At 37.4% G+C, this 27314-nt stretch overlaps 1 protein-coding gene and 1 long non-coding RNA gene across 2 annotated transcripts in view; one reads left to right on the top strand and one right to left on the bottom strand.

The window, feature by feature from the left end:
- ARHGAP15 (Rho GTPase activating protein 15) overlaps positions 1-27314 on the top strand; it is a 655341-nt gene that overhangs the window by 436526 nt on the left and 191501 nt on the right. Inside the window, exon 11 of the mRNA XM_019522459.1 lies at positions 4733-4810. Within this exon, the coding sequence (XP_019378004.1) occupies positions 4733-4810 (78 nt within the window). The remainder of the gene's footprint in view (positions 1-4732; positions 4811-27314) is intronic.
- Positions 1197-15594, bottom strand: LOC109301343. Its single transcript, XR_002098514.1, has 2 exons — positions 15299-15594; positions 1197-4770 (listed from the first exon to the last, which is right to left on the bottom strand). It is a non-coding gene; the product is annotated as an uncharacterized LOC109301343 (long non-coding RNA).

Raw genomic sequence — 27314 nt, 5'->3', positions numbered from 1 at the left:
CTGCCCCCACCCCCCATCTCCCCTCAACACTGCTTCTACCCTCTTATCCCCCACCACTTACTTTTGCTTTGGTGCAGGCAGGCTCCATCTGTATTGTGCTCCTCAGGGTGCAACATGGACAGAGCCTGCTGGCATGGAGCAAAGGTAAGTGGGGGAAGGTGCAAGTAGGGGTAAAGGTTTCAGGGGAAGGGAAGATGGGGAGAAGGAGGGCTGGGGGCCTCAGGCTCTAGGGGGCAAGCACAAGGGAGGATATTGGGTGGGGGACAGGCAGGGGGCAAGCTACTTGCCTTCCCACTGTCTGCTCTACTGCATCCCCACCACATGTAGTGGCGGGGGGGCAAATTTAAGACAATCCTCCAATAATTAGATGCTATGCATAACAAATACATAAACTTTCCATATTTGGAATCTAATTTTGGGGGATCATCTTAAATTTAAGATCATTTTGATTTGGGGTATATATGGAAAATGTAATTATCTTTCTCTTGGCAAAGGAAGATTGCAGGTAACCTTGACTTCTGTTTTTGTGAGATGTCTAAATTGTTTTTGAGACATTTCTCTTGCCATGTGCATTACGATGCAGTTGGTATAGTCACAAATGTCTTCTCCCTTTCATGGCTTCATATCGGACTTTTTGTGCTCCATGACGTTTTTTAAAATGGGTTTAATAATCTATTGGTAAAATAGAGATAAAAACGAGAAAAAAATTCACGATTTAGGGAAATATACCCTGTTTATGATCTTTTAAATATTTGTAAAGATAGCCCTGGGTATCTGAGCCCTCAAAATAGTTTATAATACAACAGCATGATTACATAATGATACTTTAGTTTTAAAACATATGATCTTTTTGTTTATGGGGAAGCATAATAGGCTTCTTTGAAATGCAATATCTTTTGCCCTTAACATGACTAATTTTAAACAAAAGGATGTGTAAACCATTAAATAAAAAGAAGCACAACAAAAAATAAAGTGCACATGAGTAACCAGCTATTGTTAAACTTTTGAGAGCTCCATAGTTAGTAATTTATCAAGTACTAAGCAATAAAATAGAGTTATCATTCTAAAAAACCTGTAACTGAGAAAAGAGTAGAAAAGTGGATGCAAATTTTATAAAGAAGGAAAAAAAAGAAGAATTTTTCCAAAATATTCAGTTTTCAGAAAATATCACAAATGATAGGTCTCAGGATACCAAGCCAGGTTTGATTGGTGCTATTTATTATCTTCAACATGAGAAAAATATGGAGTTTCATAGGTATAAAATAGGGCAGGATCTTGTACTTTCCTATAATACATGTTGTTAATGAGAACTCCTGTTTCAAACAGAAATAGATTACCCTATTCAAAGAAACCATAAGAACTGTCCTGAACATTTACAGTCTCTAATATAAAACTCAAACTGTCCAAGTTCTGCAATATCTGCCTAACTGTGTCCTTTGTAGCTTTCCTTTGTTTTACTTGTCCTCTGCACTTCCAGATTTCATCTGGAACTAGAAGTGCCATAGGAAAGCAAGAAAAGCTATTTTTGGAAATTCTAAACTCAGCTAGAAACAGAGCACTAAATATCTCATAAGGTAGCATGTTCTTACGAGAGCTTCAGCCTAGTTATGCAGAGCGATTCATGTAACTTCTGATGATGTTATGTATGTCAACTGAACCTGAATTCTGTTTCCTTTTAGTTTTCTCACCGGTAATTTCAGTATATCCTAAAACATGATATATGACTGCTTTTAGCACAAGCAATGTTACACACTGCTCATATTTTGGCAGATAAACAAGTATATTCTGGAGTCAGTCCTTATCCTAGATTTCATTCTGGAAAGCTCGTAAGATTTATGGTGGGAATAACTTGGGACAGCTGCATTCTTTCCACTGAGTTTTAACTACCATTTAGTCTGATCATTCCTAATTGTGAATCCATCCTATTCTAAGCTTCCTGAAAAGAAAAAAAAAGAGTTGTTATCCTCTAGGGGGAAAAAATCAGTGATTTATCTCAGTGATAAACACCATTTTAAAACATGAGAAGGTCAGCATATAATGAACAAATACTCAGACTTTATTATAATAAATATTTTCTTTACTGAAATGTTCTCTACCACTATACTTTAATGTCAGCAGTAGATAGAAAACTTTGAAAAGACTTTTGTTTCATCTTGTTCCCTAAGTATTTATATCCTACTGTGAAGAAACACTGACAGCAGAGCAGAGATGTTTTTATTCTTGATATAAAGGTGCCCTTAAAAGTGAATTTCTTTGAAAACTGTTCACAGAATCAAAATACTGGAACCTTGAGGCTATCTCTCTTTCTTAAAATTATTCTTGGTCAAATTGGATTTCCAAAATAAGTAGTTTACAATCCAGCTAGGATAAGTCGGTCATGAAAAGGGTGTCCAAATCCACCAATTTACATTGGTTTGGTCTGGCTTCATTTTTAAATATTTTGAGACAGAAAGTTGATGGCATGTGAATACTACAATTGACATAACAGTCTTAGGGTTTTTTCCTTCTGTCTTCCATATTGTATAGTATCAAAATGAAATGGTAATTAGACCCCATTTCTGACCTAAGTCAATTCAGAACAATAATAATTCACTTATATTTTACATATCATTTTGCAAAATGTAACATCCTCCAGTTTGCTCAATAGTTTTTCATTTTCACTTGCTATAGATCATTTAAATAGCATGACTTAAATCAATGGGCTAAGGTATTTCAAAATGGTGCTGCTAATGTGAGAGATTGTTATCATGCAGAAAGCTTACATGTGTAGTTTTGACATGCCCCGTGTCTCAAAGGACTGAGAATTGAATTAATCTGAATGCAAACTGACATTAATCTTTTAACATCAGTTTGTTTGTTTGTTGGTTGGTTTGTTCTTCTTTTTTCCTTTTACTTTCTGGTTTAGATCAACTCACATGTCATTTAGCATGCTGAAAGTCTGAACCTCTGACCACAAGAGTTCCACATTCCTACACTGGAGATTACTCTTGCTGTCTCACTCCCCCCTAGCTAAGAGAGGGTAAGACTGTTAGGCTTTAGGATAGAGTTGCATTACTTAAACATTTCAGTGACTTCCATTTGCTCATATGTTATGTATCCAGTGCATGGATAGATTCCAAGTATTCTTGATTACCAAATCCTTTTTGATTTCTCTTAGATAAACTTTCATTTTAGTCCCCTGTAACCAAAGGGGATCTTCCTGAAATGAATCATCATTTTCAGTATTAGCTTTCCTGGCAACTCACAGGTGCAGAGCAGAAAATGATACATACTGATATAAAAAGCATTTATAACCAAGGTATATTACACAATGATTATTCCAATTTAAAGCAAATCTTATATAAATGGAATCAAGATGTTTCTTGTACAGCTAGAAAATAAGAATTCCTTTTTTGTGAAAAAATTCAAAATTTTGATGTTTCAACAGTTGTTTTCACTCTACATTGAAAGCGAAACTAGACCTTTGGAATTTTTTCTGGGAGAAAGAGACCTCAGTTTAGCTCAGTAGTTATTTAGGGCATTTCCTTGGGAGATGAGAGAGACCAATACGCATTTGATTCAGAATCTCATTCATACTAGGTGAATGTCCTAATTATTGAAGTCTTGGTTTTTCAGGCCTTCTCCCTCTGATTTTGAAAAGAAATTTCCCCTGGGACCTGAAAAACCTTCCCTTTAAAAGTTTATGGAAATTAATATATTTCCTGAGAAGTTTTGATTTTGACAAATCACAGCATTTCCCAACAAAAACATTTCTTCCAATGGTACATGATCAGATTCCAAGTGAAAAAGCCCATTTTGGAGAAAATGTTCTTTGCCTTCTTGACCTACCACCTGTACATTTCAAATTGCAATTTACATTTTGGGGTTTTATAATTTGAGTATACACATTCCTTCTACTGCTTGGACTATGCTTCAAAAATGCACCTAAGAATGCCTATAGACATATCAACCTACAGTCCTGCCTACTGTAGGAGATAGATAGTATGTCCTTATAAGGAAAGTGCCAAATAGCTTCACCCAGAAAAGGACACCTGAGCAGACATAACAGAGGAATGGGAGTATTTGGTTCTTCTTGTAAATGTATTTGGCTGGCCTTTATTATTGCAGTAATAAACTCCAGAGCACAGGCTATTTGGGATATCATAGCATGCCATCTTCAAACATAACTGATGTGATGCAAAACCAAATCATAGTAGAATGGTATTAATAACTGATACAAACATCGTCTTACATGTGTCTTAATTACATGGCAATCATCTAACAGTTTCCACACAATACCAGAAATGCAATTCATGACCTTCAGCTGAAAAAAGCCTGGGTCTCTACCTGAAAAACTCTTCAAGCCCAGTTAATGTAAATAATTAATATACACTTAACCAAGTCTGATATTCTATCCTACAGAGGCTGTGTGTGAACACACAAGCCAGTACTGCACCATCTTTTCCCATCTAATTGGAATGTCTCTGCTTATACTACATGCCTTCTAATAGAATTACTAGAGCATTATAATTAGATATCTTGGGTTCAATTGAATTAATCTACAATTTTTTTCTTTGTTGTTTTAATCAGGCAGGAGTCATCATATGCTTCTAGTCTTTGTCAGGTGGATTATTATCTGGTTGTTCACTATAGTGTTCTTCCCTATATTTGTTAGGACATTCATGGTTTCTTGACAGACATCTCAAGTAAAATACTCACATGAGCCAATATGAAATATGTTTTCCTTTTTCAGGTCTGGATGTTGATGGAATATACAGAGTCAGCGGCAATCTGGCAACAATACAGAAGTTACGATTTGTTGTCAATCAGGGTAAGTGATTCCTTCACCCTGGTAATGTTTTGTTTAGTACTTAACTGTCTCAGATGACAATATTTCAGAATCTGCTGTATGCTGGTGGCAGAGAATGATGAGCTATATTTTGGGAAAGAGAGAAAAAGAAAGGTAGATATAGCAAACAAAAGCAAAGAATAAGTATTGGTTTAGGAGACAGAAAAAATAGAACATAAAATAGTGAAAACAGTAGGGAAACTGGAGATGAGAAGGAGAAAGAGAAAAATGAAACAAAATGACAAGATGACGTTAAAACATACAAACTGAGGATTTGGAATAAGGAAAAAAAAGTGAAAAAAAATTAAGTAAATTGAATATTGAATGTTAAACAAAATTTGAATAAGCAAGCCTGGAAACTAAAGGAACAATGGAGGAAAAAGGAAAAGACAGATGCTTTAAAAAGAAGAGAACAAAACATTAAGGCTAGGCTGAAATCCTGGCTTAGTGGAAGCCAACGGTAAGTTTGTTCAAGATGTCACCCAAGGGAGCAAGACCAGAATGATGAGCATTAAAGAGACACATAACATGAAAACTGAAAATACAAAGTTATAATTACATTTAAATTGAAAAGTAGTTTTAGTTTTCCACAAGTATAACCCAAGCCAGTGTAACGTTAATTGATACATAACATGTTACAGGTGTTTTAGCAATTATTGGTAGTTTGTAGGCAAACACTTCCCCAAACCATTCACGTGGTTACTATTCGTGGCAAGGTCTGAACATGCAGCATTAACATTATATAAGTAACTAGATGAATATCATTGACAACAATGGCCTCTCAAATATGGAGTCAAGAGTGATGCATTAAAATTTATTAAGGGCTTCCTGAATTAACCAACTCTATATTCTAATCTGCTAAACTCTTCCTTTTTCTTTTTTAATATTGTTTAGAGACCATTGTTAGACCAACAAAATGTTTAGGCTTTTAAAACACAACCACATTATGCTGACCTGGTGTGACCTGGTGTTGTACCATAACACAAATCTATTTAGAGCTGGAGATTGGGCTGCAGACTTAGAACCCCTGGTGTTGGAGGAAGTGAGAGTAGGCTCCTGCAGTGTGTTGAGTGAGTGGTGTAATAACCTTGAGTCACCAGTAAAACTACTGAATTTCTGCATCTACTGCATACAAGTTGATAGGACAAAATAAATTGAGGGAGTGAAAACTCCTAACTATTAAATTGTGAAGGACACTGTGCACCTCATATGTAGTAGGTGAATAAGGGAGCCAAGATATTACTGTCAAACACTTAAATGTGTTTCTGTCACTCAGCTAAGCTACTGCTTTTGGTTGGTAGCACACATTTCTAAAAATATATACTGTATTTGGTATGTATTCTAAAAATACATATTGGTAGTACTATTTCTAAAAATACATAATGGTTGTATCTACAGGTCCCATTTAAGTCAGTACCCAAATAACCACCTATTTTAGATGCATCACTTTATTAGAGCTCTTCCTGCTTAGTTCATTGCTATCACAGGGTTTTATTGACATTGTCACTGTTGTGCATGTTCTTCTACACCAAATAGAAGTTTCTCTGGTCAATCCTTATCATAATACAACACTGAACCCCTCTAATTCTGGCCTCAGCCATTCAGATTAGACTGATCCTGTGAAATTCTGAGGGCACTTCACTTTCATTGAAGGTACTGTATTTGCTTGAATATGATGGCTCCAAATATAAGATGATGCCCCAATAATTAGAGTCTATATATGGAAAATTTATAGATTTGTTATTTTCCAGGTATAGAATCTAATTATTAGAGGTTTTCTTGAATTTGTCCCCCTCCTGATGCTACAGCTGGGAAAATAAATCTGGGGGTCAGGTAGCCCCCATACCCTCTGCACTCCAACTTCTTCCCATTGCAGTTCCTTACCCCTCCTTACTGCCAGACCATGATCTCCCTAAGTACATGGAAGTCAGGGGCAAATCTGAAAAAACTAACCTTGAAATAAGCATATGAAAATTACTGCAGGCACATGTAGATGTAGTTCATCCAAAATTGATTCATTTTACCTTTTTGGAAACTGCTGAAAGTTTTACATGTACTCCACAAGCAGACTTCTAAGCAGCACTTTTATACCTACTTATATATAGTACAAATTGGGTGGTTGCATATGAAACATTTATTGCACAGTAAATGTTGTGTGTCTACATGTGCACCTCTGTTAGGCTGGAGTAAACTAATAAATTCCATAGCAGGATAGTACTTTTAAATACAAGTACTATCCTGCTGAGGAGTGAAAATCTCTGCAACAGCAGCATGTGTAGATGCTGTGGAGGGGCTGACTGTGGCAGAGGGTGTTTCAGTATGGGGGCTGCCTGCTGAGTAGCCCAGCACTGATGCACCCTCCTGCCCCAGCCAGCCCCGCCACAGCACGATGAGCCAGAGAGAGCAGCCCCAGGCTGGCAGATTGACATCCCCTCCCACCCCCTCACTCCCCAGTCCCTTGCCAGCTTCAAACCGGCTCAGGATGCTGCAGTCCCAGGCATGCATGAAAACATGCACCCAGGAGCAATAATTTGCTGAAGAGGTACTGTTACTTTTAGCATTTCATCTGCCTTGGAATTGGTTTGGATTCCCTGTTTATATCTACAGTTTGACTGGCAGCTGGGCTTAAAATTCATGAGAACCCATTGTGTGAATTTCTGTAAAATGTAACTTTAAGGAACTTGGAATAACTTGGTGGAATATGACAATTTATTAAAATGCTAATTTGTGGAGAGACATGCTGTTTGCCAAACATAAAAAGGAGGGAAGTCAAGCCTGGTAATAACATAGAAGACAGCAAAAATTACTTGAAAAGGAGGAGTCAAAGTGACAATTTCTTGGAAGGAGGGTTAATGTAACATGAAAGACAGGAAAAGAGAATGGCAATAAAAAAGTTCAAGCCTTAAACCCAAGGATGTACAGCTTGAATTGGCTCTGGAAGCAAAATAAAACTCAACATTAATTTCAGAGTTTACATGTGACCTCATTCTTTGAGACCTTATTCTGTGAAATAAAACTCTATCCTTTATGTAATAGCTGTACATAGCTTGCCAGCAAGATAGAAGACTGGAGGACATGCAAGGCTATACCTAAGGGCTAGAAATAAAAGGGAGCAGACTGAAGTTCAAACCCTGAGTTGATCTCTATGGAATGCTCTTCTGTTTTGCCAAAGAAGTGTATCCTTATAGTCCTAGCAAGTTCAGTAATTTTGCATTAGTGTAACTCCATGGACTTCACTGGGTGTTAACAGATAGCTAGGCTAACTCTTTTAGCCATTGTGTGGGTCTCTTGATTCAAGAGGGTAGTGCAAAATAATTTTATTGGGAACAGAAAAAACAAAACCAGAATTTCTTATCTTTAGTATCTCCCTAAAATCTTTGCTAAGTGGTAGAAAAATAGAGAGTGGTGGAGGAGGAAGGGAAGCCTTCCCTCAGTATATTAGACCTGTCTATTCTGTCTTGACATCCAAACATTAGATTGACATTATGTTATAGCACAAGCTTCCACCTCAATCAGAATGGCTAATTCTATGTAACTAGACAGGACATTATAGTGTGGCTGTTATTTGGTATCATAGATTTATCAACAACTCTGTATACTAATGTTAAAGTCAAATTTACAAAGATGCAACTAATGGATTGTCGGCATCATTTTGACATTAACCACATAGGGGACACTTAGAAATCGAATTCTCTATGAAGTGGCCAAAGGAAATTAAAAGAAAACACTAAAGTTCTGACAGGTTTTATTTCTTATCTATTGTTTTTGTTCATGTTTATTTTTGTTAATATTGCTGAACTATCCTAAAGGAGTAGGATGATACTGGCTAAAGAAGGGCCTAGATAAGTGACTTAGACATGTATTTTCCATTAAAAGATATTTGACAATCTCATCCATTAAAATCTTTAGGCTATGGCTAACCAAGTCATGGTTAGCCTTTGTTTAAGTACACATACATAAAAGTGTCAAGGAGTCTTTTCCATATCTCCTAAACCACAATTGCAATCCCTACTGGTTCTCCTAATAGGGTATGCCATGAAATCAAAAAGTCCATCTTTCCATTCTTTCAAAATTCAGTAAGTCTGATCAAAACGTTCACAATATTTCAGAGACGCAAGGAATAACTTTAAAGTGGCAGGGGGACATTATTTGTTTAAATAACAATCATCTTATTTCGTGCAAGGGAAGACTCTATGGACTGGGGTAAATCTATCTGTGTAAACTGTCCTGAGATTGCTATAAGTTGCTGTCGGTGACTGTGGAGCTATTGTGCTTGAGTCTCCTTGCATTAGATATCGTTCAAGTGGCATTACAACGAATACACATGGGGGGGGGAAGGGCATTGGGTTTTTAATTTAGCATCCTGATAACTACCCCTGATAATTAGCCAGCATTAACCTCAAACTGCTAAGACAAAGGTAATAATCTACCAATATTGGCTTGTTTAGTACAAAAGGTGCATCCTGTCTTTACTGTATAATGTCTATACCAGCATATCCCAAAAGTTCTGGGTTTCCTCCCTACAATAGAAAGCCAGATACTCTTGTACCTCCTGCTTCAGCTGCTGCTGTTTCTCTTCCCCCTTCTCCCCTCTGCCCCCCCCAACATTGATTGCCATCAGTTCTTCCTGCCAGCAGCAAGCAGCGGGGAGAGGAAGCAGTGGCAGTGGCTGAAGTAGGAGCACGAGTGTTCAGCTTCACCATGGTGGCGCCACAGATTGCTGCTATGACTTCCACAGGACACTGATGTTTCCTTATAACCTGCTCATTTACATATCTTCCAAAACTAAATCATGGGCTGATATTCCGGGTGTGAACAGAAGTAACTTGAAATTTTTCCAAGTAAAACAGGCTTGGAAACATTTCAGAAGGGGTTTGTTTTATATATGGGACACATACAGCCCCTGTGGTGTCTGCTCGCTGAAACATTCCTGAATTGCTGAACGTTCATGCAATCGCAGCTCTCAAGCCAGGATGCACTACAGAAGGCCGCATCAGTCTACAGCTCCAATCCCCTTCCCTCAACAGGGATGGTGTAGAGGAGAGGAGACAGTGGAGAGCACGTGAGTGGAGTCATAAGCAAAGGTCTCCAGCTTCAAATCCCCTGAAATTCTCTTTTCCCCCCTCTCAATAACGCACAGAAGTAGCAGGGATTGAGACTAGAGCACCCAGCTCTGGAGGCAACAGAGGCCTTGGGAGTTGTGAGGGGTCTGGCAGGGTGGACGAGGAATGGTAAGCACAACGCTGGTGGCTTTGGCTATAACTCAGTTCTGGTGGTGCAGAAACAAAAATTCAGACAGGGTCTACATGTATAAGTAACAAAAGGTGAAATGCTTCAAAATAATACATTTTCATCTCAAAAGGTACTGTTTTGGAGCGCTTCATCCACGTCTGGAACATGTCAAAGGGCCTGTATGTTTCAGTGTTACTCCAATGCTTTACTTACTAAGTATCATTTCTTAACTTGCAGAGCTCCTTCCTTCCTTCTTTCCTTCCTCCCTTCCTTCCTCCCTCCCTTTCTCCTTATATGTGAGTATCTTTATGTCTCTGTCCATGTATCTTTATTTTTCCTTAGACTAAACCAGAAAAATAGTACTTTAAATATGAGTGTTTATCTTATGCTATTTCTCTTCTGCCTGTCATTTATTTTCCATGAAAATGTAATGCAACGATAGACATTTGTTGGTTAACAGTCTAAAAACTACTTTTAAATGCCAGGAGTTTAACATGTGATCAATTCTTGTTCAGCTAAAGTGCTTTGGGTTTTATTTCTCCATCTAGAGTTCACCCTTAAATCTCATACCATCCTTCCAAATTCTGTGTTGTGCATCTATTAAATATCTCCTGGTTTCACTGCTGTTGCAAGTTAAGCAGCATAGGAAAAAAAATTGAGCTATTTTTAATAGAATAAATCTGAGAGCAAAGCATTAACTCTGGTTCCTGCCTGTGTGCTGTTAACGTTATCTGCAGCATCAGAAATTGAATAAAAAGTAGGAGAAAATAGAGAAAGGGGAGCAAGGTAACAACTGACAACTTCATCAATTGATCGGGAATAGGAAGAAACAGGGAAAGACAGTTTCTGATTTTTTTTAAAGTCTCTCTGATATCCATTTCATTCTTTGTTTTTAGTTAACTAGATCATTTTTTCCCTTTATTATCATTTCTTAAGCTGAGGTAATTCCTAAAGCTGACATTCTTGCCAGCAATAGCAGCTATAGCACAAAATACCTTATTTACTGTAGTCCTTTGCACAGGATTTTCTTTCTGTATGTGAAGCCACTGGTATTGTACCTTTCTGCTTCCAGGTGACAAGATTATCTTTTATCAATGATTTATTTTTCCCATTAAAAGCTGAGGAGATCACTTGATCATAAGAATGCCAGACCACAACATCTTTCAGTTCTTTGGAAACACTCTGAGTCATCATTTTTTCAGGACCATTGATTTAAGGAACTGGAGGTTGCAAGGACTGTCAGTGGCAGCAAGAGACTGATATTTTTCTTAGTTTATAAGTGTTTTAAGTGCAGTTATTGAAAACATAATTAAGAATAATTCCTTTCAGGCTCACAAGAAATGGGTCATATGCCTTCAACAGATATGTTGGAAAGTGGAAATAGGTATGTATGGAAAGTGCTGGAGATCCCAGTCTAGGTATTACATATGAGCATGTCACAGGAAGCATCATTTCAGTCTTCATTTCCATACCTAATTTTCAGTAATGTTGAAAGAATGGAAATTAGGACTTAACTACCCATGCAAGTTACTGCTCAGAAAGTTAGCTAGTGAGGTTACTATTCTGCACTACATCTACATGTGGACACCTAGGCCCAGATCCCATCCTGCCTGCTAGACCTCTAAGCCTACATAGCCACACGCGCGCGTGCGCGCACGCACGCACGCACGCACGCACGCACGCACGCACACACACACACACACACACACCTTAATGCAAAATTCATTGAGAGCAGAAATTGGGATTTCTTTTCTTTCCAGGGAATGACCCACCTCACTGGGCTACAGTCAAGCTCCTTCTTGCTTGATCAGCTTCTAAATACATAAATCTTACATTCTTTTCCATCTTCAACAAGATGGGTGGGAAAATACTCTCAGCTGTGCTTCATCCATAGCCTCTGGTTTAGTGGGAAGTATGGCTACAAAGTGGCAAGTGTGGCCTATTACTGAGAAGGGTCCCCTACCCTAAGGTATTGGACAAAATGTGGGTGTACCTCCTCACTACTTTTATGGTTTAAGTGCTTGAGATTAATATGAAGTCCTGTTCTAAATGATGGCTTTCAGGGACTCAAGCAAGGTGGAACAGGATGTCACTTAGATGCACAGATACCTAAAGAGCCACTCAGTTGCCTAATAGGTTGAATACAATCTGCCCTTAGAATACCTATGGGTGAGACCATGAAGTATGGTACCTCACACACAGTGAGTACATCTACATGAGACATTACCACATAGTCATTACAGAGCATTTATTTAGTACTTTTATTAGCAACTGCTAAATAAATGCCAGGAACCAGAGTTATGCTCAGTAGAGTTGGCGAACGTCTTTTAGGTGACGCAACTGAGCAGTAGCGTATTAGCACTGTCTGTGCTGTGACATGCTTGTGTGCAGTATTTTTCTACTGAGCAGTCAGTGTCTTGTGTAGATGCACCCAGTGCTCACTAAGAGCAACTACATAAGAAATAGAGTGCTGTAAATTCATGCTGCAGCTTGCTGAGCACTAATTTCTTGGTATAGGAAAGGCCTGAATTATCCTCCTAAGAAAAAGATGGCATCCATTGGTGAAAAGATGGAGAAAAGCATATCTTTTTACACAGGTATCTGTTTTGTACCTAGAAAGGCATTCCTTTTCTGGGACTGTTGAGCAGTTTTCATGAGCATTGAATTAATAGAAAAAATACATATATAAAGGGAGAATAATACATTGCTGAATCTCTAAAATTGTATCTTAATGCTTATATATTCAGTGAAACTAATCAAGGCATACAATTTGTTTCGTGTAGTAATGTTGATCATACATAAAACAAGATAGCTCCTAACTGTCTTTATAGCTAGTATTTTTTTTTTTTCAAAATGTTTGGTATTTGCAGTGCAGATGACCTTTGAGTCCTGTTATTTTTATTTGGAGTACCCTGTGCATTAACTTCAAAACACAACTTACAAAGGTCAATTACTGCATTTTTACTGCCTAGGTACACTTCGTAGGGAGAAAATGAGTTTTTACAGGGGCTAGATATGACATAATTGCAAAAAAGTGGATTTTATGGTAAAAGGAATACCAACATAATTTCAGTTGGTACACTGTACTACATTAGGCGTGGGAAAGGTATATTTATTACCAAGCCAACTACCTTCTCAAGTTAACAAATAATATATTGGCAAGAGAAATTAGGATATTTCTTCTCTTATCATGCTGTAAGAAAATAGTGATATTCGAGTTCTATTTTAAAAAAAATCAAAAATAACATGTAAACTACAAATATGTTAGCCAATTGAGAATATTTATTAACTAAATAATTTAATAATAAAGAAAATGCCTACTTGATTAATTGTTACAGAGTAAAAATTACAATAAAACTGTCTTGATCAGTGCTTTGCAGAAGCACCATTACTGTCTGTGCAGTTGTTTAACAAGGATTTAATTGGAAAGATAAGTGAATGCACATTTAAAAGTATTGTTAATTTGCTTTATAATCACCCCATCCTTCACAGTATTGACAGCACCAGGCACAAACCCCTTTCTCTTTTACAAGTATTATTTTCCATATGTGCACAATAAACTCTGAAGCAGTAATTGGAAATTTTATGGATTAAAATATACCTAGTGTATTGAGTTCATAGGTGCAGTATCCCCTTTCCAAAGGTAACTCATAGGTGGCATTATTGGTAGAATCACTGCCCGTGTTCTTCTGTGTGCTTTTTAAACATATATCTGGCTACCCCAGATTTAGATTTGAATAGACCACCAAAAACTCTTATTGCACTTCTCTTTTTGGTTTGAAACAATAACATCAATCTCTCAGAAGAAAAAGCTTCCATTTCTTTAAATTAAATCTCTGATTATATTTATTGCTTTAAAATGCTTTGGATAAATAATCTAATAAAAATCAAATAATCTACATGGCAAGGAAAGATTTAGAACTAGGCAAGCATCTAAGACTACCTACAAATGTCAAGATGACTCTGTTATTGTCTATGAAAGGAGAGGACGAAAACAGTTGAAATATTCTTGAGATGTTTTCTCCACTGTTTTTGATCATTTGATTGCAATATTAAAAAATTACAGATTTTAGAAACCTGTCAGTCTTTTGTCTGAAAGCTCCCGTTATCAGGAAAAGAGAAGCCTGCATTGATTCAGTTCTGCCTCTGTTGGGAGAGCCTTTTTAGCTGACAGAAGATTGAAATTGTCTTTGAAACTGACTCATCAGGTCAGCACAAATGGGTTGGGTGTTTTTTAAAGCAAGCATTTAAAGAAGAAGAAGAGGAAGCAGCAGCTACTTTTCGCAACTTTATTTTTTTAAAAAAAAGAAAAAATAAGGTTCCATTCAAAAACACCCAACTGTTTCCACTGACCCAACATATCCATTTCAAAGGCAGCCAGCAGCTTCTGTCCTCTGTCAGTTAACAAAGGCTCTGCGGGCAGAGGCAGAGTGGCTTCAGTACAAGCTGCCAACTTCCAGACAGCAGCTACAAGTCCAACAGGATTCTAACATGCAGTATAGTAATGAAAGTAGTAAGAATGGCTAATAAAAAAAATCTGGAAAACTATCTTCCACAACTTTTCCTTCATTTGCTCTGTGTTTCCCTGTCTTTTAGTATCCTGTGTGAAGGGTATGATAGCCAATAAGTTTCCACTCGTGATATTCCTCGGCGATCCTCCTTAATTCAAGCATCTTCATAAGCTAGTTTCATGAAGACACTGATTACATTTGCTTCATTCTAACAAACTCTGCTCTTAAGTTTGAACCCTAGAGTCCAGCCACATGCTGAAACAAGTGATTTTCAGATGAACCCCCACTACCCTGCATATGTCAGCTTTCATTACTGAATATGGGCCAGGCTGTGAATCTCTTACTCGCTTTGGTGAATAGTTATTCATATGACTTAATCGCATAGAAGTCTCTAGGTGTGAAGCCAGTCATGTCTCCTAACTTTCATCTTTGAAACATCAGACTCTGCTTATTCTGTTTATTTATTTATTAATTTATTTATTTTTGCTAAATTAGAACTAAAATGCCTTGAATGCATGAAAAAATGTCTCTCTCTTTCACACTTCTCAGGCAGCCACAGAAAAATAAAACAGTCTGAAGCGATTTTCAGAAGTAATTATAAAACAATTTGTTCTTGGGTTAAGATATGCACATGCCAAGTTGCAGCTAAGAACTTTATTTTATTTCTATTTTTGTCAAGTTATCAAGCCCTGAGAACAGAGGAATATAATGGAAAAGATGAACTGACCTTTAGCTTCAGCAGCACAGAGGTGATTAATTAATGTCTGTATGTTGTTCATCCAGGCTTTTTAAAGACTCCAGTAGGGGGTGCTTTCCTTTTCTTTCTGTGACAGAAAAAAGAGTTGTGTGTTTAAATGGTCAGTCCTAAAATACAGACTTTTCTGTTTCATTACGTATGTGAGTCACACACTTTCTCCTTTTTTGGAAAAGAATAAAATATAGATACAATACTGCCAATATCTTCTCTTTGAAAATGCAAGACAAGCTTCACAATCTGATGAAAATAATAGTCTTTTTGTATTCCACAGCTACTCATTTTTGTATTTTTTGTGATTATGTATGTAAAATAAAAAATACAATACCTTTATTATAGCTGATGTTCTACTAGATTCACTTTGTTCTCAGTGTGAAAGAACTAAAGAGGTAGAAGTAGTGGCTGGCATGGCTTTCTAATCTTTAGTCTTAGATGTAAAGTATTTTCTACCAGTCATATTATCATAGAGTTTCTATTCAAAACAGTTTAATGAAAAGGTTAATAGAATGAGAAAGAAGACCTATCCTGGTATGGTCAGTCACATTCATACAATGAATCACGTGACAGGAGTTGCTTGACTAAACCCATACGACATGCTTTTTATTTCTTCCGTTTCTTATTAACATTAATGTAAGTTTTTTGCTTGATAGCACTTCCAAGATTAAAGTTGAAAAGGGCTTTGGCTTTGAAGGCTTTACATAGTTGTTAAGGGATTGGCACATTTTGGGGTTCTCTCTGTTCTTGTGGGTAACTTCTCTCTTTAAGGCAGTATTGTGAGCTGGTGCCATTGTTACAGGGAATGTCAGCAATAAAGAGTCCAAACATGAAGGAAGATAAATTATTAAGCATAGTACCAGGAGAATAATAGGTTAAAATTAAGCCAAAGAAAATGCACACTGAAGTTCAGGAAATCTTTCTAGATGTAAACTTTGGAAAACTACAGAATAGACTCCCAATGGAACCCAAGGCTTTGTATTCTTAGAGACATTTATAAGTAGGCTAGCCACAAATGTTAGAAATATTGTATACAGGGTCCTCCCGTGTTAGTAAGAGAAACTCAGGGCAGAATCCTATTTCACTGGCTGCACCTCAATAGCAGTTATGCAGATTACATTCAGCTGCTGGCATGCAAGCATCCACGTGCCCACTGAGTGTGCTCAGTAGGGTTCCATATGGTCAGGCAACTTTATGGTGCGACATGTTCTCCTAGATACATCTTTATATACCTGGGCAAGTCCTGAAATTGTACCTGGACAAAATCCCATGTTGTCCAGATTGTGCTTGGCACCAAAAGATTAGGAATGCTTCTGTTTTAATCTACCAACCTAGTGGTTAGAGCACTTGTCCAAGGAGAGAGAGTTCCAGGTTCTAGGACATCTATTTCCCATGCTTCTGGGCTTTGCTGGTTGCTCCCCCTTTACCCATCCACCCTTTTGTTTCTGCTAAATGTATCAGAGTGTTTTTAAGTCTTACCAGAGGCATTGGGTGTTGGCTAAAATCAAGGCTGGGAACTTCAACTGGGGGTACCAATTCTCCTGTTAGGAGCAAAGCCAGAGCTTCCAAGTTAGAGAGTTTCAACACTCTGCTCAGGGTCGCACTGCCATATTTGGGGCCAGGAAGGAATTTTACACCATGATCAGATTGGTATGGACTGTGGGAGTTTTCCCCTTCCTCTGTAGTATAGGGTGTGGCCCTCTACCAGAGGTCTCTTGAACATACTGACAACAATTGATAAAATGTGGTGTCTTTCGGTATCAGGCCCAATATGACGTATAATGTTGTGGTTTAGATGTAACCATGACTAGCAAACATGAGTTTGCAACATGAAGCTGCAACAGAAATGGGTAATGTTATGCATGGATATGTTATGTAATATGCTGAGTGGCATTAGAAAAAAAAAGAACATTTACCACACTGTGGAATTTGACTTTATCATGGTATTTGTGGTGTTCTCTATACTTAAAATGGAAAAAAACCACAAATACCACGGTAAATTTAACTGCTGTGAATGGTAAGGGCTGATTATTTTGTTATGCCTTCCACTGCAGAGATCCTTCGTGTAATATTAGTGACAGGTAGTAATACTCATATCATCAGTGCAGCCTTATCTGGAGTTCTGAGCATGTTTTTGGGAATATCACTGTGAAAATAAAACAGCCACAAAACAAAGAAAACATATATGTATAACACATTTGGAATGTGCATAGGACAAAGTTACAGAAATTGTTGTTATGGTATCAAAAACATAAGAGGGATACAGAAATATGATATTATAAGGAAAGATACAAATGAAGGGATTGACTTAGTTATGGCGATCACAACTATTTTACAAGGAGATCTCTTCCGATGCTTAAGACTATCATGCCAAGGACACGTAACAATAAGATAAATTGTTTTATGAAGGATCTACCACAAGATATCCCTGAGATATCTTCAACAGACATTCAAAGAAAGTTAATATAGTGTTCCAATAAGGAGTACAGGAACATATTAGAAGTCCTTTCAGTCCAAATGTTCGTAGGGCAGGTCATCTACTAATTAAATTATTATAGGTAAATTGAAGCGATGGTGTATACCACCTGAGACCTTTCCCATGTAGAACAGGTTGAATTTTATTAGTAGATGTTTAGGATTATGAATCCAAAAAGATGACAAAGCTAGTAGGGAAATACAAATCACCCGAGCAAGGGACTAACATTAGAGGGATGGGGGTTAAGAGGGGAGTGCAACTAGGTTATAGAAAATACAATGTTAGCCAACTAAGCCCAGGGGCAGCGGGAGGGGAAGGGAAGGGAGGGGGTTCACAATGCTGAGAGAGAAAGAAGATAGATACACACAAACCCATATCTGAGCCAAAATGCTGAGATCAAAAACGTCATGAAGAGAGTATCTCCCTAGAAAATTTTAAAGTTACTATTAGGTGTTCTTAAAAACTTCATTTCTTAAGCTTTCTGGCTTAAATGGAATTATCTCATAAGCTAAGAATGATATTTCTCAGTTCTGTAGACTTTTAATGTTCACATCCTTGGCAATTTCACATAATTGAAATACTATGTGCATGTGTGTACACATGGTCTTTCTCATACTCTCCCACCATCCATATGCATATATAAATATACCATATTTACTCAAATACAAGACAAGGTTTTTTCTTTCATCTTACATTCGTATACAAAGAAACCACATTAAATACTGTGCCTATCTTTGGCTGCTAAAAGCAGCACAATGGAGACCAATTATGAAGTTGATTAAATGCAGCCAACACTGAGCATGACTATAAATTTTGCCTTATATTGGGCAAATATATAAATAGGCACCTTTTTTTTTATGTGTGGCCCTTAAAAAAAATGGGCAGTTGCTCCACCAGGAAGGAATGGGACCTCGGCCTGGAGATACTGCAATTCCAGGCTGGCACCGGAAAGATAGGAGCAAGCCCAAACACTCTTCCATTGGTGCCAAAAATGCTACAAAGCCTACCACAAAGATAGGTTGGTACAACTTATCTTAATAAGATATATGGTAGTGCCCGCTGAGCGCAGTTCACCTCAGCACTGACTTTTTCAAGTCATGGTGATCCACTACATTGAGTATATTCTGACTTCTTATTCACTCCCGCAGATGAGCTGTGCCTCTTTCCCATTTCCAACTATTCCTGTTTCTTCACCAGTCTTAAATGTCTGGCAAACATCACCAAATGGAGCCTCAAACAGTTCACCCAGAATCCCTCTGTTGGCCCCTCTTTCATCCTGTTGCATATGATTGTGCCCTGCCCTCCATGAGGTGAAGTTGGACCAAGTTGGATTCACATGGATTTGAAATCGATTTGGTTGATTTGATTTAGGACCCAAAAATTTTCCTAAAAAATACTTTGTATTATGTATAAATATGTGCAAAAGTTCTGCTTAAAAGTGTGTTTATGGAGTACCAGTAGTAAAATTTACAGTAGTTTCCAAAATAAGTAATATGCATCAATTTTGGATGAACAAAGTCTATGGGTACTATATGCAAATTACTACAGCTATGTTTTTTTCAGGGTCTTTTTTTTCAGATTTGTTTCTCACTTATTTGAGTGTAGGGAGGAAAAGGCCTATCAATAAGGGGCTGCAGCAGAAAAAAGCTGGGGGGATAGAGGGGAAAAGGCCAGCTGACCCCCCAGATTTATTTGCCCTGTTGTAGCAGTAGGAGGGAGGACACATTCAAGACAAACCTCCACTAATTAGATCATATGCCTGGGAAATCATATCAAATTTATAAATTTCCCATATATGTTATCTAATTACAGGGGGGCATCTTATAATCAGGGCCATCTTATATTTGAGTAAATATGGTACATAAATTTTTCATTTCTCTCTCCCATTGCAAGATCTTCACTGAAGAGGTACATCAAGAGGAATAATTCTCTTCTGAAATACTTCTTACTGATTATGCTGCTCTAGCTATTAAATAAATACTCTTAATATCCAAAGTTCTGGAGTACACCTAGTGAAACACAGGTGGAAGTGCAACACAAGTGTGTCATCCTGAATTTCAGGACTACAGAATGTCACCATGACAGTCTAGATATTTTGAGTCCTAACTCAATATAAAAATAAGTTAAAATCAAACCCCTGTATCTGGACAACAATTTCAGTAAGAATTGTGAGTGTATTTTTTTCTCTGAAAATAAGCCTATACGTTTGTGGTCTTTAATTCAAAGTGTCTTCCTCCCTTCTTCTTACTGTTATTCCATATATAGCATTGTGACTGAAACAACTGAAACAATTAATATGTGTAGCAGGAATCCTTAACCCCTGCTAGATGAGAGGTGGCAAACCAGGTACAAAGAGTGAAAGAGCAGCAGGGGAGAGGGCAGTGGCTGCAGGTCAGATTTAAGCTGCAGCATGAAAGCAGGCTGAGTGCTGGGATAATTAGAAACCCCTGACCAAGAAGAAGGCCATGTGATCAAAAGAGGTGGAGCCCAGCTTACTAAAAGCCTGGACTCTCAACCAGAGAGCCCAGTTTCGCCCTGATGGCTTTATATCTCTTTGTATTTAGCTTGCTACCACTCAAGTAGCAGGTCTTAGGAGTCCCTGCTGCAACATGTCAAATCAAAGAGAAGCGATAGATCTTCTGCTATGTTTGTGCCCAAGCTAACATAACTTACTTCCTCAAAAGCCTCAAGTCTTTTGTCACCTTTATTGAGCACATAGCTGGCCCACTGGCATTTCTCTCCTTTCCCACCCCTACACCACAGGGGGAGATCTTAGCTTGTGTAGACAGTTGGCTCCTCTGTCAACTGTTTTCTGTTAGTATAGGGACATATTGGCCATTTATAGATTTTACATTTTTCTAGGTTTAATCTGGACTACAACTGTCACTATATACACGGACATCTGTAGTCCAAATTAAAATTGGCTCTAGTCCAAATTAACTGATCCTCATTGAATGAGGATTAAAGTTAATGTAGACTAGGGCAATCTGAATTAGGCAATTAAAACTGTGTAAATTAACATGTATATACATACAGGCATTAGTTTTAGGGAAAATTAGGAACTCAGATAAGCATTCTTTACGAATGCAGATAAGCATTGCAAATATCAATACCCTCCAGGGAAACTCAACTGGATTTTTGCTATCAGGCTATCAAGCACAAAGTAACTGAGGCTATCAGAGACAAAGTAGCACCTTTACAAATATGCCAACAACACCTTACTATACTAAGCATCAGTACCCTGACTAAGCCCCCAGCCCTGCCCAAGCATGCAGGCTACTGGTCTGTGAAGAAGGGAGCAAACTCTTTGGATCATCTATTAACCCCTAATTTGAATTGAAAGTTGATTTGAACTGTGACTGATGAGATTCTTAACATGGTTTAGAAAACGGTGAGCACATGTACAAATGGCCATTGGGGCCAAAAGCTTTTTTCTTGGGAGTGACAATAGGATGGAGCTATGTTTAGCTACAGATGGCATAAACTAAAGGAGCTCTTAAAAGGCTTGAATTCATGCCAGTACAAACCAGTCCTCTGAATCAGAAACCTATGCCTGGCTCCTAGAAGCCCCCACTCCTTACAATCTTTCCTGCTTGATTTAAGACCAGTTTAAAAAAATATAAATGAGATTTAATTTCATCTCACTCCATTGCATTTTAGGCCTGGCTGTTCAAATGTTCTAAGCTGTGTCTAAGATTGGATTGGTTGAGCTGTTAGAAGGTCAGTAAGGCCCATGGTCTCTCAAAAGACAAAAAAAATCTCACACTGTTGGTGGATTTTTACTTGCTTGTAATATACCAATGAGAGAGATTTTTTTTTTCCAGAGTAATTAGTTTTTTAAAAAAGAAAGGAGACTTCAAAACACATTTCTAAAGACCAAGATTATGTGCTTATAACACAGAAGATTTGAGAATGGCTTAATTAAGTAGATATCAGCACTAGAGAGAAGATGGCTGTAAGAAAGAGGAGTTTCAGAGCTATTGGTAGAATTGTCTTTTGCATATTATACAAACTTTTTTGTAGATGGTGTGAAGTATGGAAAAAGAAAAATAAGTGAGGACAGTGGTTAGTTGGTTCTGTTGTGGGGGGCTGAAAATTGGTTCTTAATGAAGCAAAGGTTAGATGCTTTCAAATGTATTATTCAGGGAGGATGTTGACATCAGCCAAGGAGTCAGAATAACTGACTTTAAAATGAATAGTAGGCTGTGTGCAGCAACATAGCATGTTGTGGCATGAAAATAACTATGGGCAAAAATGCATAATGCCTGACTTGAGATCTATATGCCTGAAACAAGATGGAATTGATCACTCACAAGAAAAAAGAATATTCTTGGAAGGTCAAAATAGAGACATGGAGCTCTGCATAAGGACATCTGGATTAAAGAATGATAACAAACATCTGAAGTAGCTGGCAGAACAATATTGAGGTCTTTAGACAGTCTGCTATACCCAGTGATTTGCTTAATCTAGAGAAAGAAACTATTACTTTTGGTCATTCCAGGTTTAAAGCTTTTGCACAGATGAAGATGCCTATATGAAAAGAGATACGTACTTTTATTTTTTGAATCAGGGACACATGACAAAGCATTCAAACATAATGCAAATAATTGCAAACTGATGTATCCAGCAGTTAAAAAATGAATAAATAATTTAGCTTTTACACATGGGCAATCCTTGCTAAAAATTGCAAATCAGAACTCCTCTGTTTGAATGTATTTTATTTTGTTAATGGATGCACTAATATGAAAGGCATCTAATTGTACTATGTATTATTAGTCATTTTCTTTGGCATCCTATTAACTTTAAATAATGCTAATATTTAACATTTTATAACATGCACAACAAAGTTCTTCCCTTTCCAGCAGAAGAAAGAATGCATTAATAATAAATTTTTCATAACTATCTCTACCAAGCATGTTTTGTTACATATTTTTATAAGAAATGTCAAATTCAGGCACCCATTACCATAATTCATGTAAGGTAATATTTTGTCAAACATACTGTGATTTTTCTTAAAATGTAAGACAGCTTGGAATTCATCTAATTGAAAGATTTTAATATGAACTGCATGAACTGATAGGATGTAGCTAAGTGCATCCACTAAACATCTTTTCAGTGACGTTGGTATCAGAATATATAAAAAGGTGATTAATGGCTACTATTGGTAGTTGTCTTCACCACAAGTTGTGAACACTACAGTTGTGGCTGAGTATAACAACCACAGAGAGAAATATGTGGACTGAAGGTATTTAAGGGTATCTAACAAATGCAAAAGTGTCCCTCTGTTAGAATTGGAATGATTTGTCAGTAAGAGCTGCTGCCGTGCATAAAAATCTTTGTGATGTGGGTTTTTTATTACTTATTTATTTAAATGGGCCAAATCCTGCTCCCATGTTACATGGGAGTGATGTGTAAGCTGCTTATCTCACATATGCCTCCTCTGTAGTAATCTGACTGCATGAAATAGTTAGGCCAGTGAGGGGGGCAGAGGTTCCACATCTGTTCTGTTATGCCCCCTCAGCTAAGTTCAAATCTTGTACAAAAATATTTAGTAGTTATATAGCACTTATCATTCATAGATCTCAAAGCAGTTTGCAAAAATTGATCAGCATCATTATCTTCATTTTATGGATAAAGGCACTGAAGAATAGGAACGCTAAATTATTGGTCCAAGGTCCACAGTAACTCCATGGCAGAGCCAGGACTAGTACTAAAGACAGCTGATTTATAGGATTATTTACTATGCATTGTGCTGTTCATCAAACCCCTCTCTTCAAGCAGACCATAGAGAGGACTGCAATAACCTCTGAAAGGCAGATCTGGCTAGAAAGTATATGTAACAGAGATTAGTCCCCAGCTATTTTCCTTCAAGTTAAAAAAGTGCTTCTGCAAGTCACAAGGTTTCCTCCCCGCTTCCCAAGCGATCTCCATGGAAAAAGTGTACCTTCCAGTCTGTCAGTTAGGTGAAACTAGTTTAGTAGCCTGGTAGACTGGTATCTAGAGAAGCAGATTTGATATAAACCATCCAGAAGAGTGGAGCATGTACCTTTATACACAGAATATCTGAATTATCTGTTTAATGACAGTGCTAATCCAAACAGGCTTGTTTCTTCATTCAGTTTACATTTTTCTTGTCATTTCTCTGAAGTTCATCATCAGAGTATCTGAGTACCCATTCACCTTGAATTTATGCTCACACTTTGTGAAGCATAGAATTCTCATCCTCAGTTTACAGGTAAATAACTGAGGCACATAGGCTAGGGACAGAAGATACACCTAAACCAGTATAAGTGACTGGAAGCTGGTTCAAATTTGTAACACAACAGATGTTCAGTGTGCCTAAACTGCTTCCAAAATGGTCCAAAGATAAGCCTAGGTAGATGTAGTATCAGACTTAACTGATTTAGGTTAAAGCAGTTTATTGAACTTCTGTCCCATATCCCCTCCAGATTCAAGTTAACTCACAGTCCCCCAGCATCCCAGGATGTTTTGCACCTCTCCCACAAACCCCTTCTTCACAGGGTGTGTGGTCTAGCCTTGGCCCAAGCTGTCTACTCCAGCCAAACAGGGAGGCGTGCTGTCATGCCCTCCGACTTCTGGCCTAGGCCACTGCAGGCATGAAGCTGCATTTCCAGAATCAAAAGTAAATGCCCGTTCACTTACTTATCTGTTTAATCTATGCATCTTAGACTAACCTGCAAATATTGAATCGATTCAGTCACAGGCTTTTTGACTGTCTGTACTTAGCCATAATGATTAGGTAATTTGCCAGTGATCACATGGGAAGTCTCTTGAAATGTCATGACTAGAAACTAAATCTCCTGGTTCCCAATCCTTTGCCTTGTCCATAAGAACATCCTCCCTACAAAACATCCCTTGATTTCAAGTGCAGTTGTGTAGGTCCAAGGGGGTATATTGAGACTTGAAGAACTTGCTGACTGTCTTTCATAACAGATCACACACCACCTGTTGAGGAAAAAAATGGATAAACTGAATAGAAAATGGAAACCTTCCATTTCTAGATTGTTAATTTACATAGAATTCAGGGAATTCAAATATATTTTGGTATATAGGTTTTAGTTTATAGTGACAGCAATACAAGCTGTACCAGTCAGGACCTTCAGTTTAATAAGAGCATTCATTATCTATTACTTTGAGTTTGTTCTCTTATGAACCAGTTTTGTACATCTTGCAGCATGTTTCAGCTAGTTCTAAGTTTTGTAGCAGACTCCAAACGGACTCCTTGTGTGCACAGGTGTCTTGTATCCTTCACTGTGCCAGCATAATCTAGTGACTGAGTAAAGCCCAAGGCTTGTAGTGACTGAGCAGAAGTGTAAGTTGATGGATGTTCATTGGGTATTGTTTGCAGACGGCATATCTGCATTTTGTTGGGTTAGAATCGGTTGGTATCCTTAATGGCAATCTTAGTGGAGATACCCATGACTGCATAGGCCATGAGAGTTAAGCTATCACCTCCCTCACCCCTGTAAGTGATGTCTCAGAAAATATTTGAGAGACTTAAGATGGGATGATTTACAAGAGGGGCATAGTAAGGTTTGCATTGCTACATACTTTGATGTATCTGTCCTGTTGAAAATAAAGAGTACTGGTCAGCCTTTGTATTTAAAAAGGGGGGAAAATGAAAGGGACAGCTTTACTTAATACCATCCTTGCATGTCTGAAAGTCTCGTTTGGAAAATGAAAATGAGAAAGAATGAAGGAAACAAAAGTGTGTTGAATTATTTCTCTTTAAGCAAATGTAGTGCTTGTGAAAGATTGACAGCACTGGAAACTGGAGTCCTCCATTTATCCACACTTCATTTCTATCCATTTATCCACACTTCATTTCTAATATCTGCCTTCAACAGCAGATTGTAACCATAGAAAGGCTATAGATTCTGGGTGAAATGGCACTCCCTTTTGGATTCAGTTTTATAAAAGAAAACAATTATTCACAGAATGCATGTCTTTATTCTTTATTGTACGTTTCAAAGTCCCCATGAATACTCATTTGCATGTGACAGCTAATGCTGCATCTTGTGTTGGCCAGTAAGAGGCATGATTGCACTAAATTGGAAGCAGCAGCACAGGTTTTCTTTTAAGAATGGGGGTGGGGGTAGCCATCTACTCGTGCTGTTCTCAAGTCTTCAGTCAACATGATTTTAGAACAGTTACAAGTCTAGTTACTAGGATAATAAATCCAAAATTAACTCAATATGCAGATTTCATTTCCATTAGGTTACACTTTCTAAAATGACATACTCTTCACTTTATCTTTTGTAACAACCCCAAGTTTTAGAGAAATTGAAATTTGGATTATTAGTATGCTAAACTTCTAGTTGAGGAATGAAAAATTAGGACATAAACACTTCCCACTGACATTCTTATTATTATTTCTTCTTCTTTCTGTTTTTTTTTAACTGGATAAATCTAAATAAATACATACTTTCACTTTGCCTAGTCTCTGAAATGATCCTGTAATCCGAACGAAATAAAGGATCTAGTCAATGCAGAAATGCTATTGTCATCGATGCTTACAATAAAATCTATGCACACAGAAGCAATAGAAAAGAAGCATTTGAAAACCCATCCACTAACTGTTTTTCAAACGCATTCAGTTTAGTTGTAGTGCTGGAAGATGTGAAGATAGATAAATATGTTTAGATACTTTAGTAAAGTATCTAGAATTTAAAGTGGGGAGTGGACTTAAAAACTGCCTGAAAGTCTCTCTCAATGTAATCTTCTAGTAAAATGAGAATGCAGTTCCTAGCCTCTCCCTGAGATGATCAGAAACACCTTTGTTATATTGTCTGATGATAAACCCTTTTAGAAAGTTAAAATTGAAAGCTACCTTTTGTCCATTTTTTCAGTTGTTGCAGATTTTCCATTCTCCTCATCAGAAGTCTAAAAGCCCTTTAATACTTCTTAACTGTAGCTAGAGCATCTGATTTTTTTTCATGTGTTCATTTTTACAGCTAAATTACCTGGAGTACATTTTTTTTCCAGTAAGCAAAGGCTGAAGTATGCAAGAACCATTGCATTCCCATAACAGACAGGACTGACTTTGTAAAATGGATTTCAAAAAATCTGGAGGCTGCTGTTCCTTATAAAAGTATGCCGAAGACTATTTCAGTGGCCAGTAATATAAACATTATGCTACTAACACTGAACAGTTTATCACATAAATATAATTGTCTTCTTTTAGAAGAATAATAAAAGCTGAATCCATATGTTACACATTATTTAAAATTGTTTTCTGCAAGATGCATTAATCCCAGCAAAGAAGCAATTCTTCCACTATAGGAGTACAACAGCAGTTTTATTTTATTACATTGTTGTTGTCTAATTTGTTTGTTCTCTGTAATAGTTTCACAGATTTTTATGAACTGTTACTTTTATGGAAAGTCAAGTTATAAATGATGGACACTGCTTGATTTTTTGGGGGGGAAAGGGTGTTAAAAGTGGAAAATATATATTTTTTAATTTACTTGCTGGACTCAACCCCCCCCCCCAAACAAA

This window comes from Gavialis gangeticus, unplaced genomic scaffold (genome assembly GCF_001723915.1).
Source record: "Gavialis gangeticus isolate Ggan-Ray unplaced genomic scaffold, GavGan_comp1, whole genome shotgun sequence".
NCBI lineage: Eukaryota > Metazoa > Chordata > Crocodylia > Gavialidae > Gavialis > Gavialis gangeticus.
This window is presented reverse-complemented; position numbering and strand designations above follow the sequence as displayed.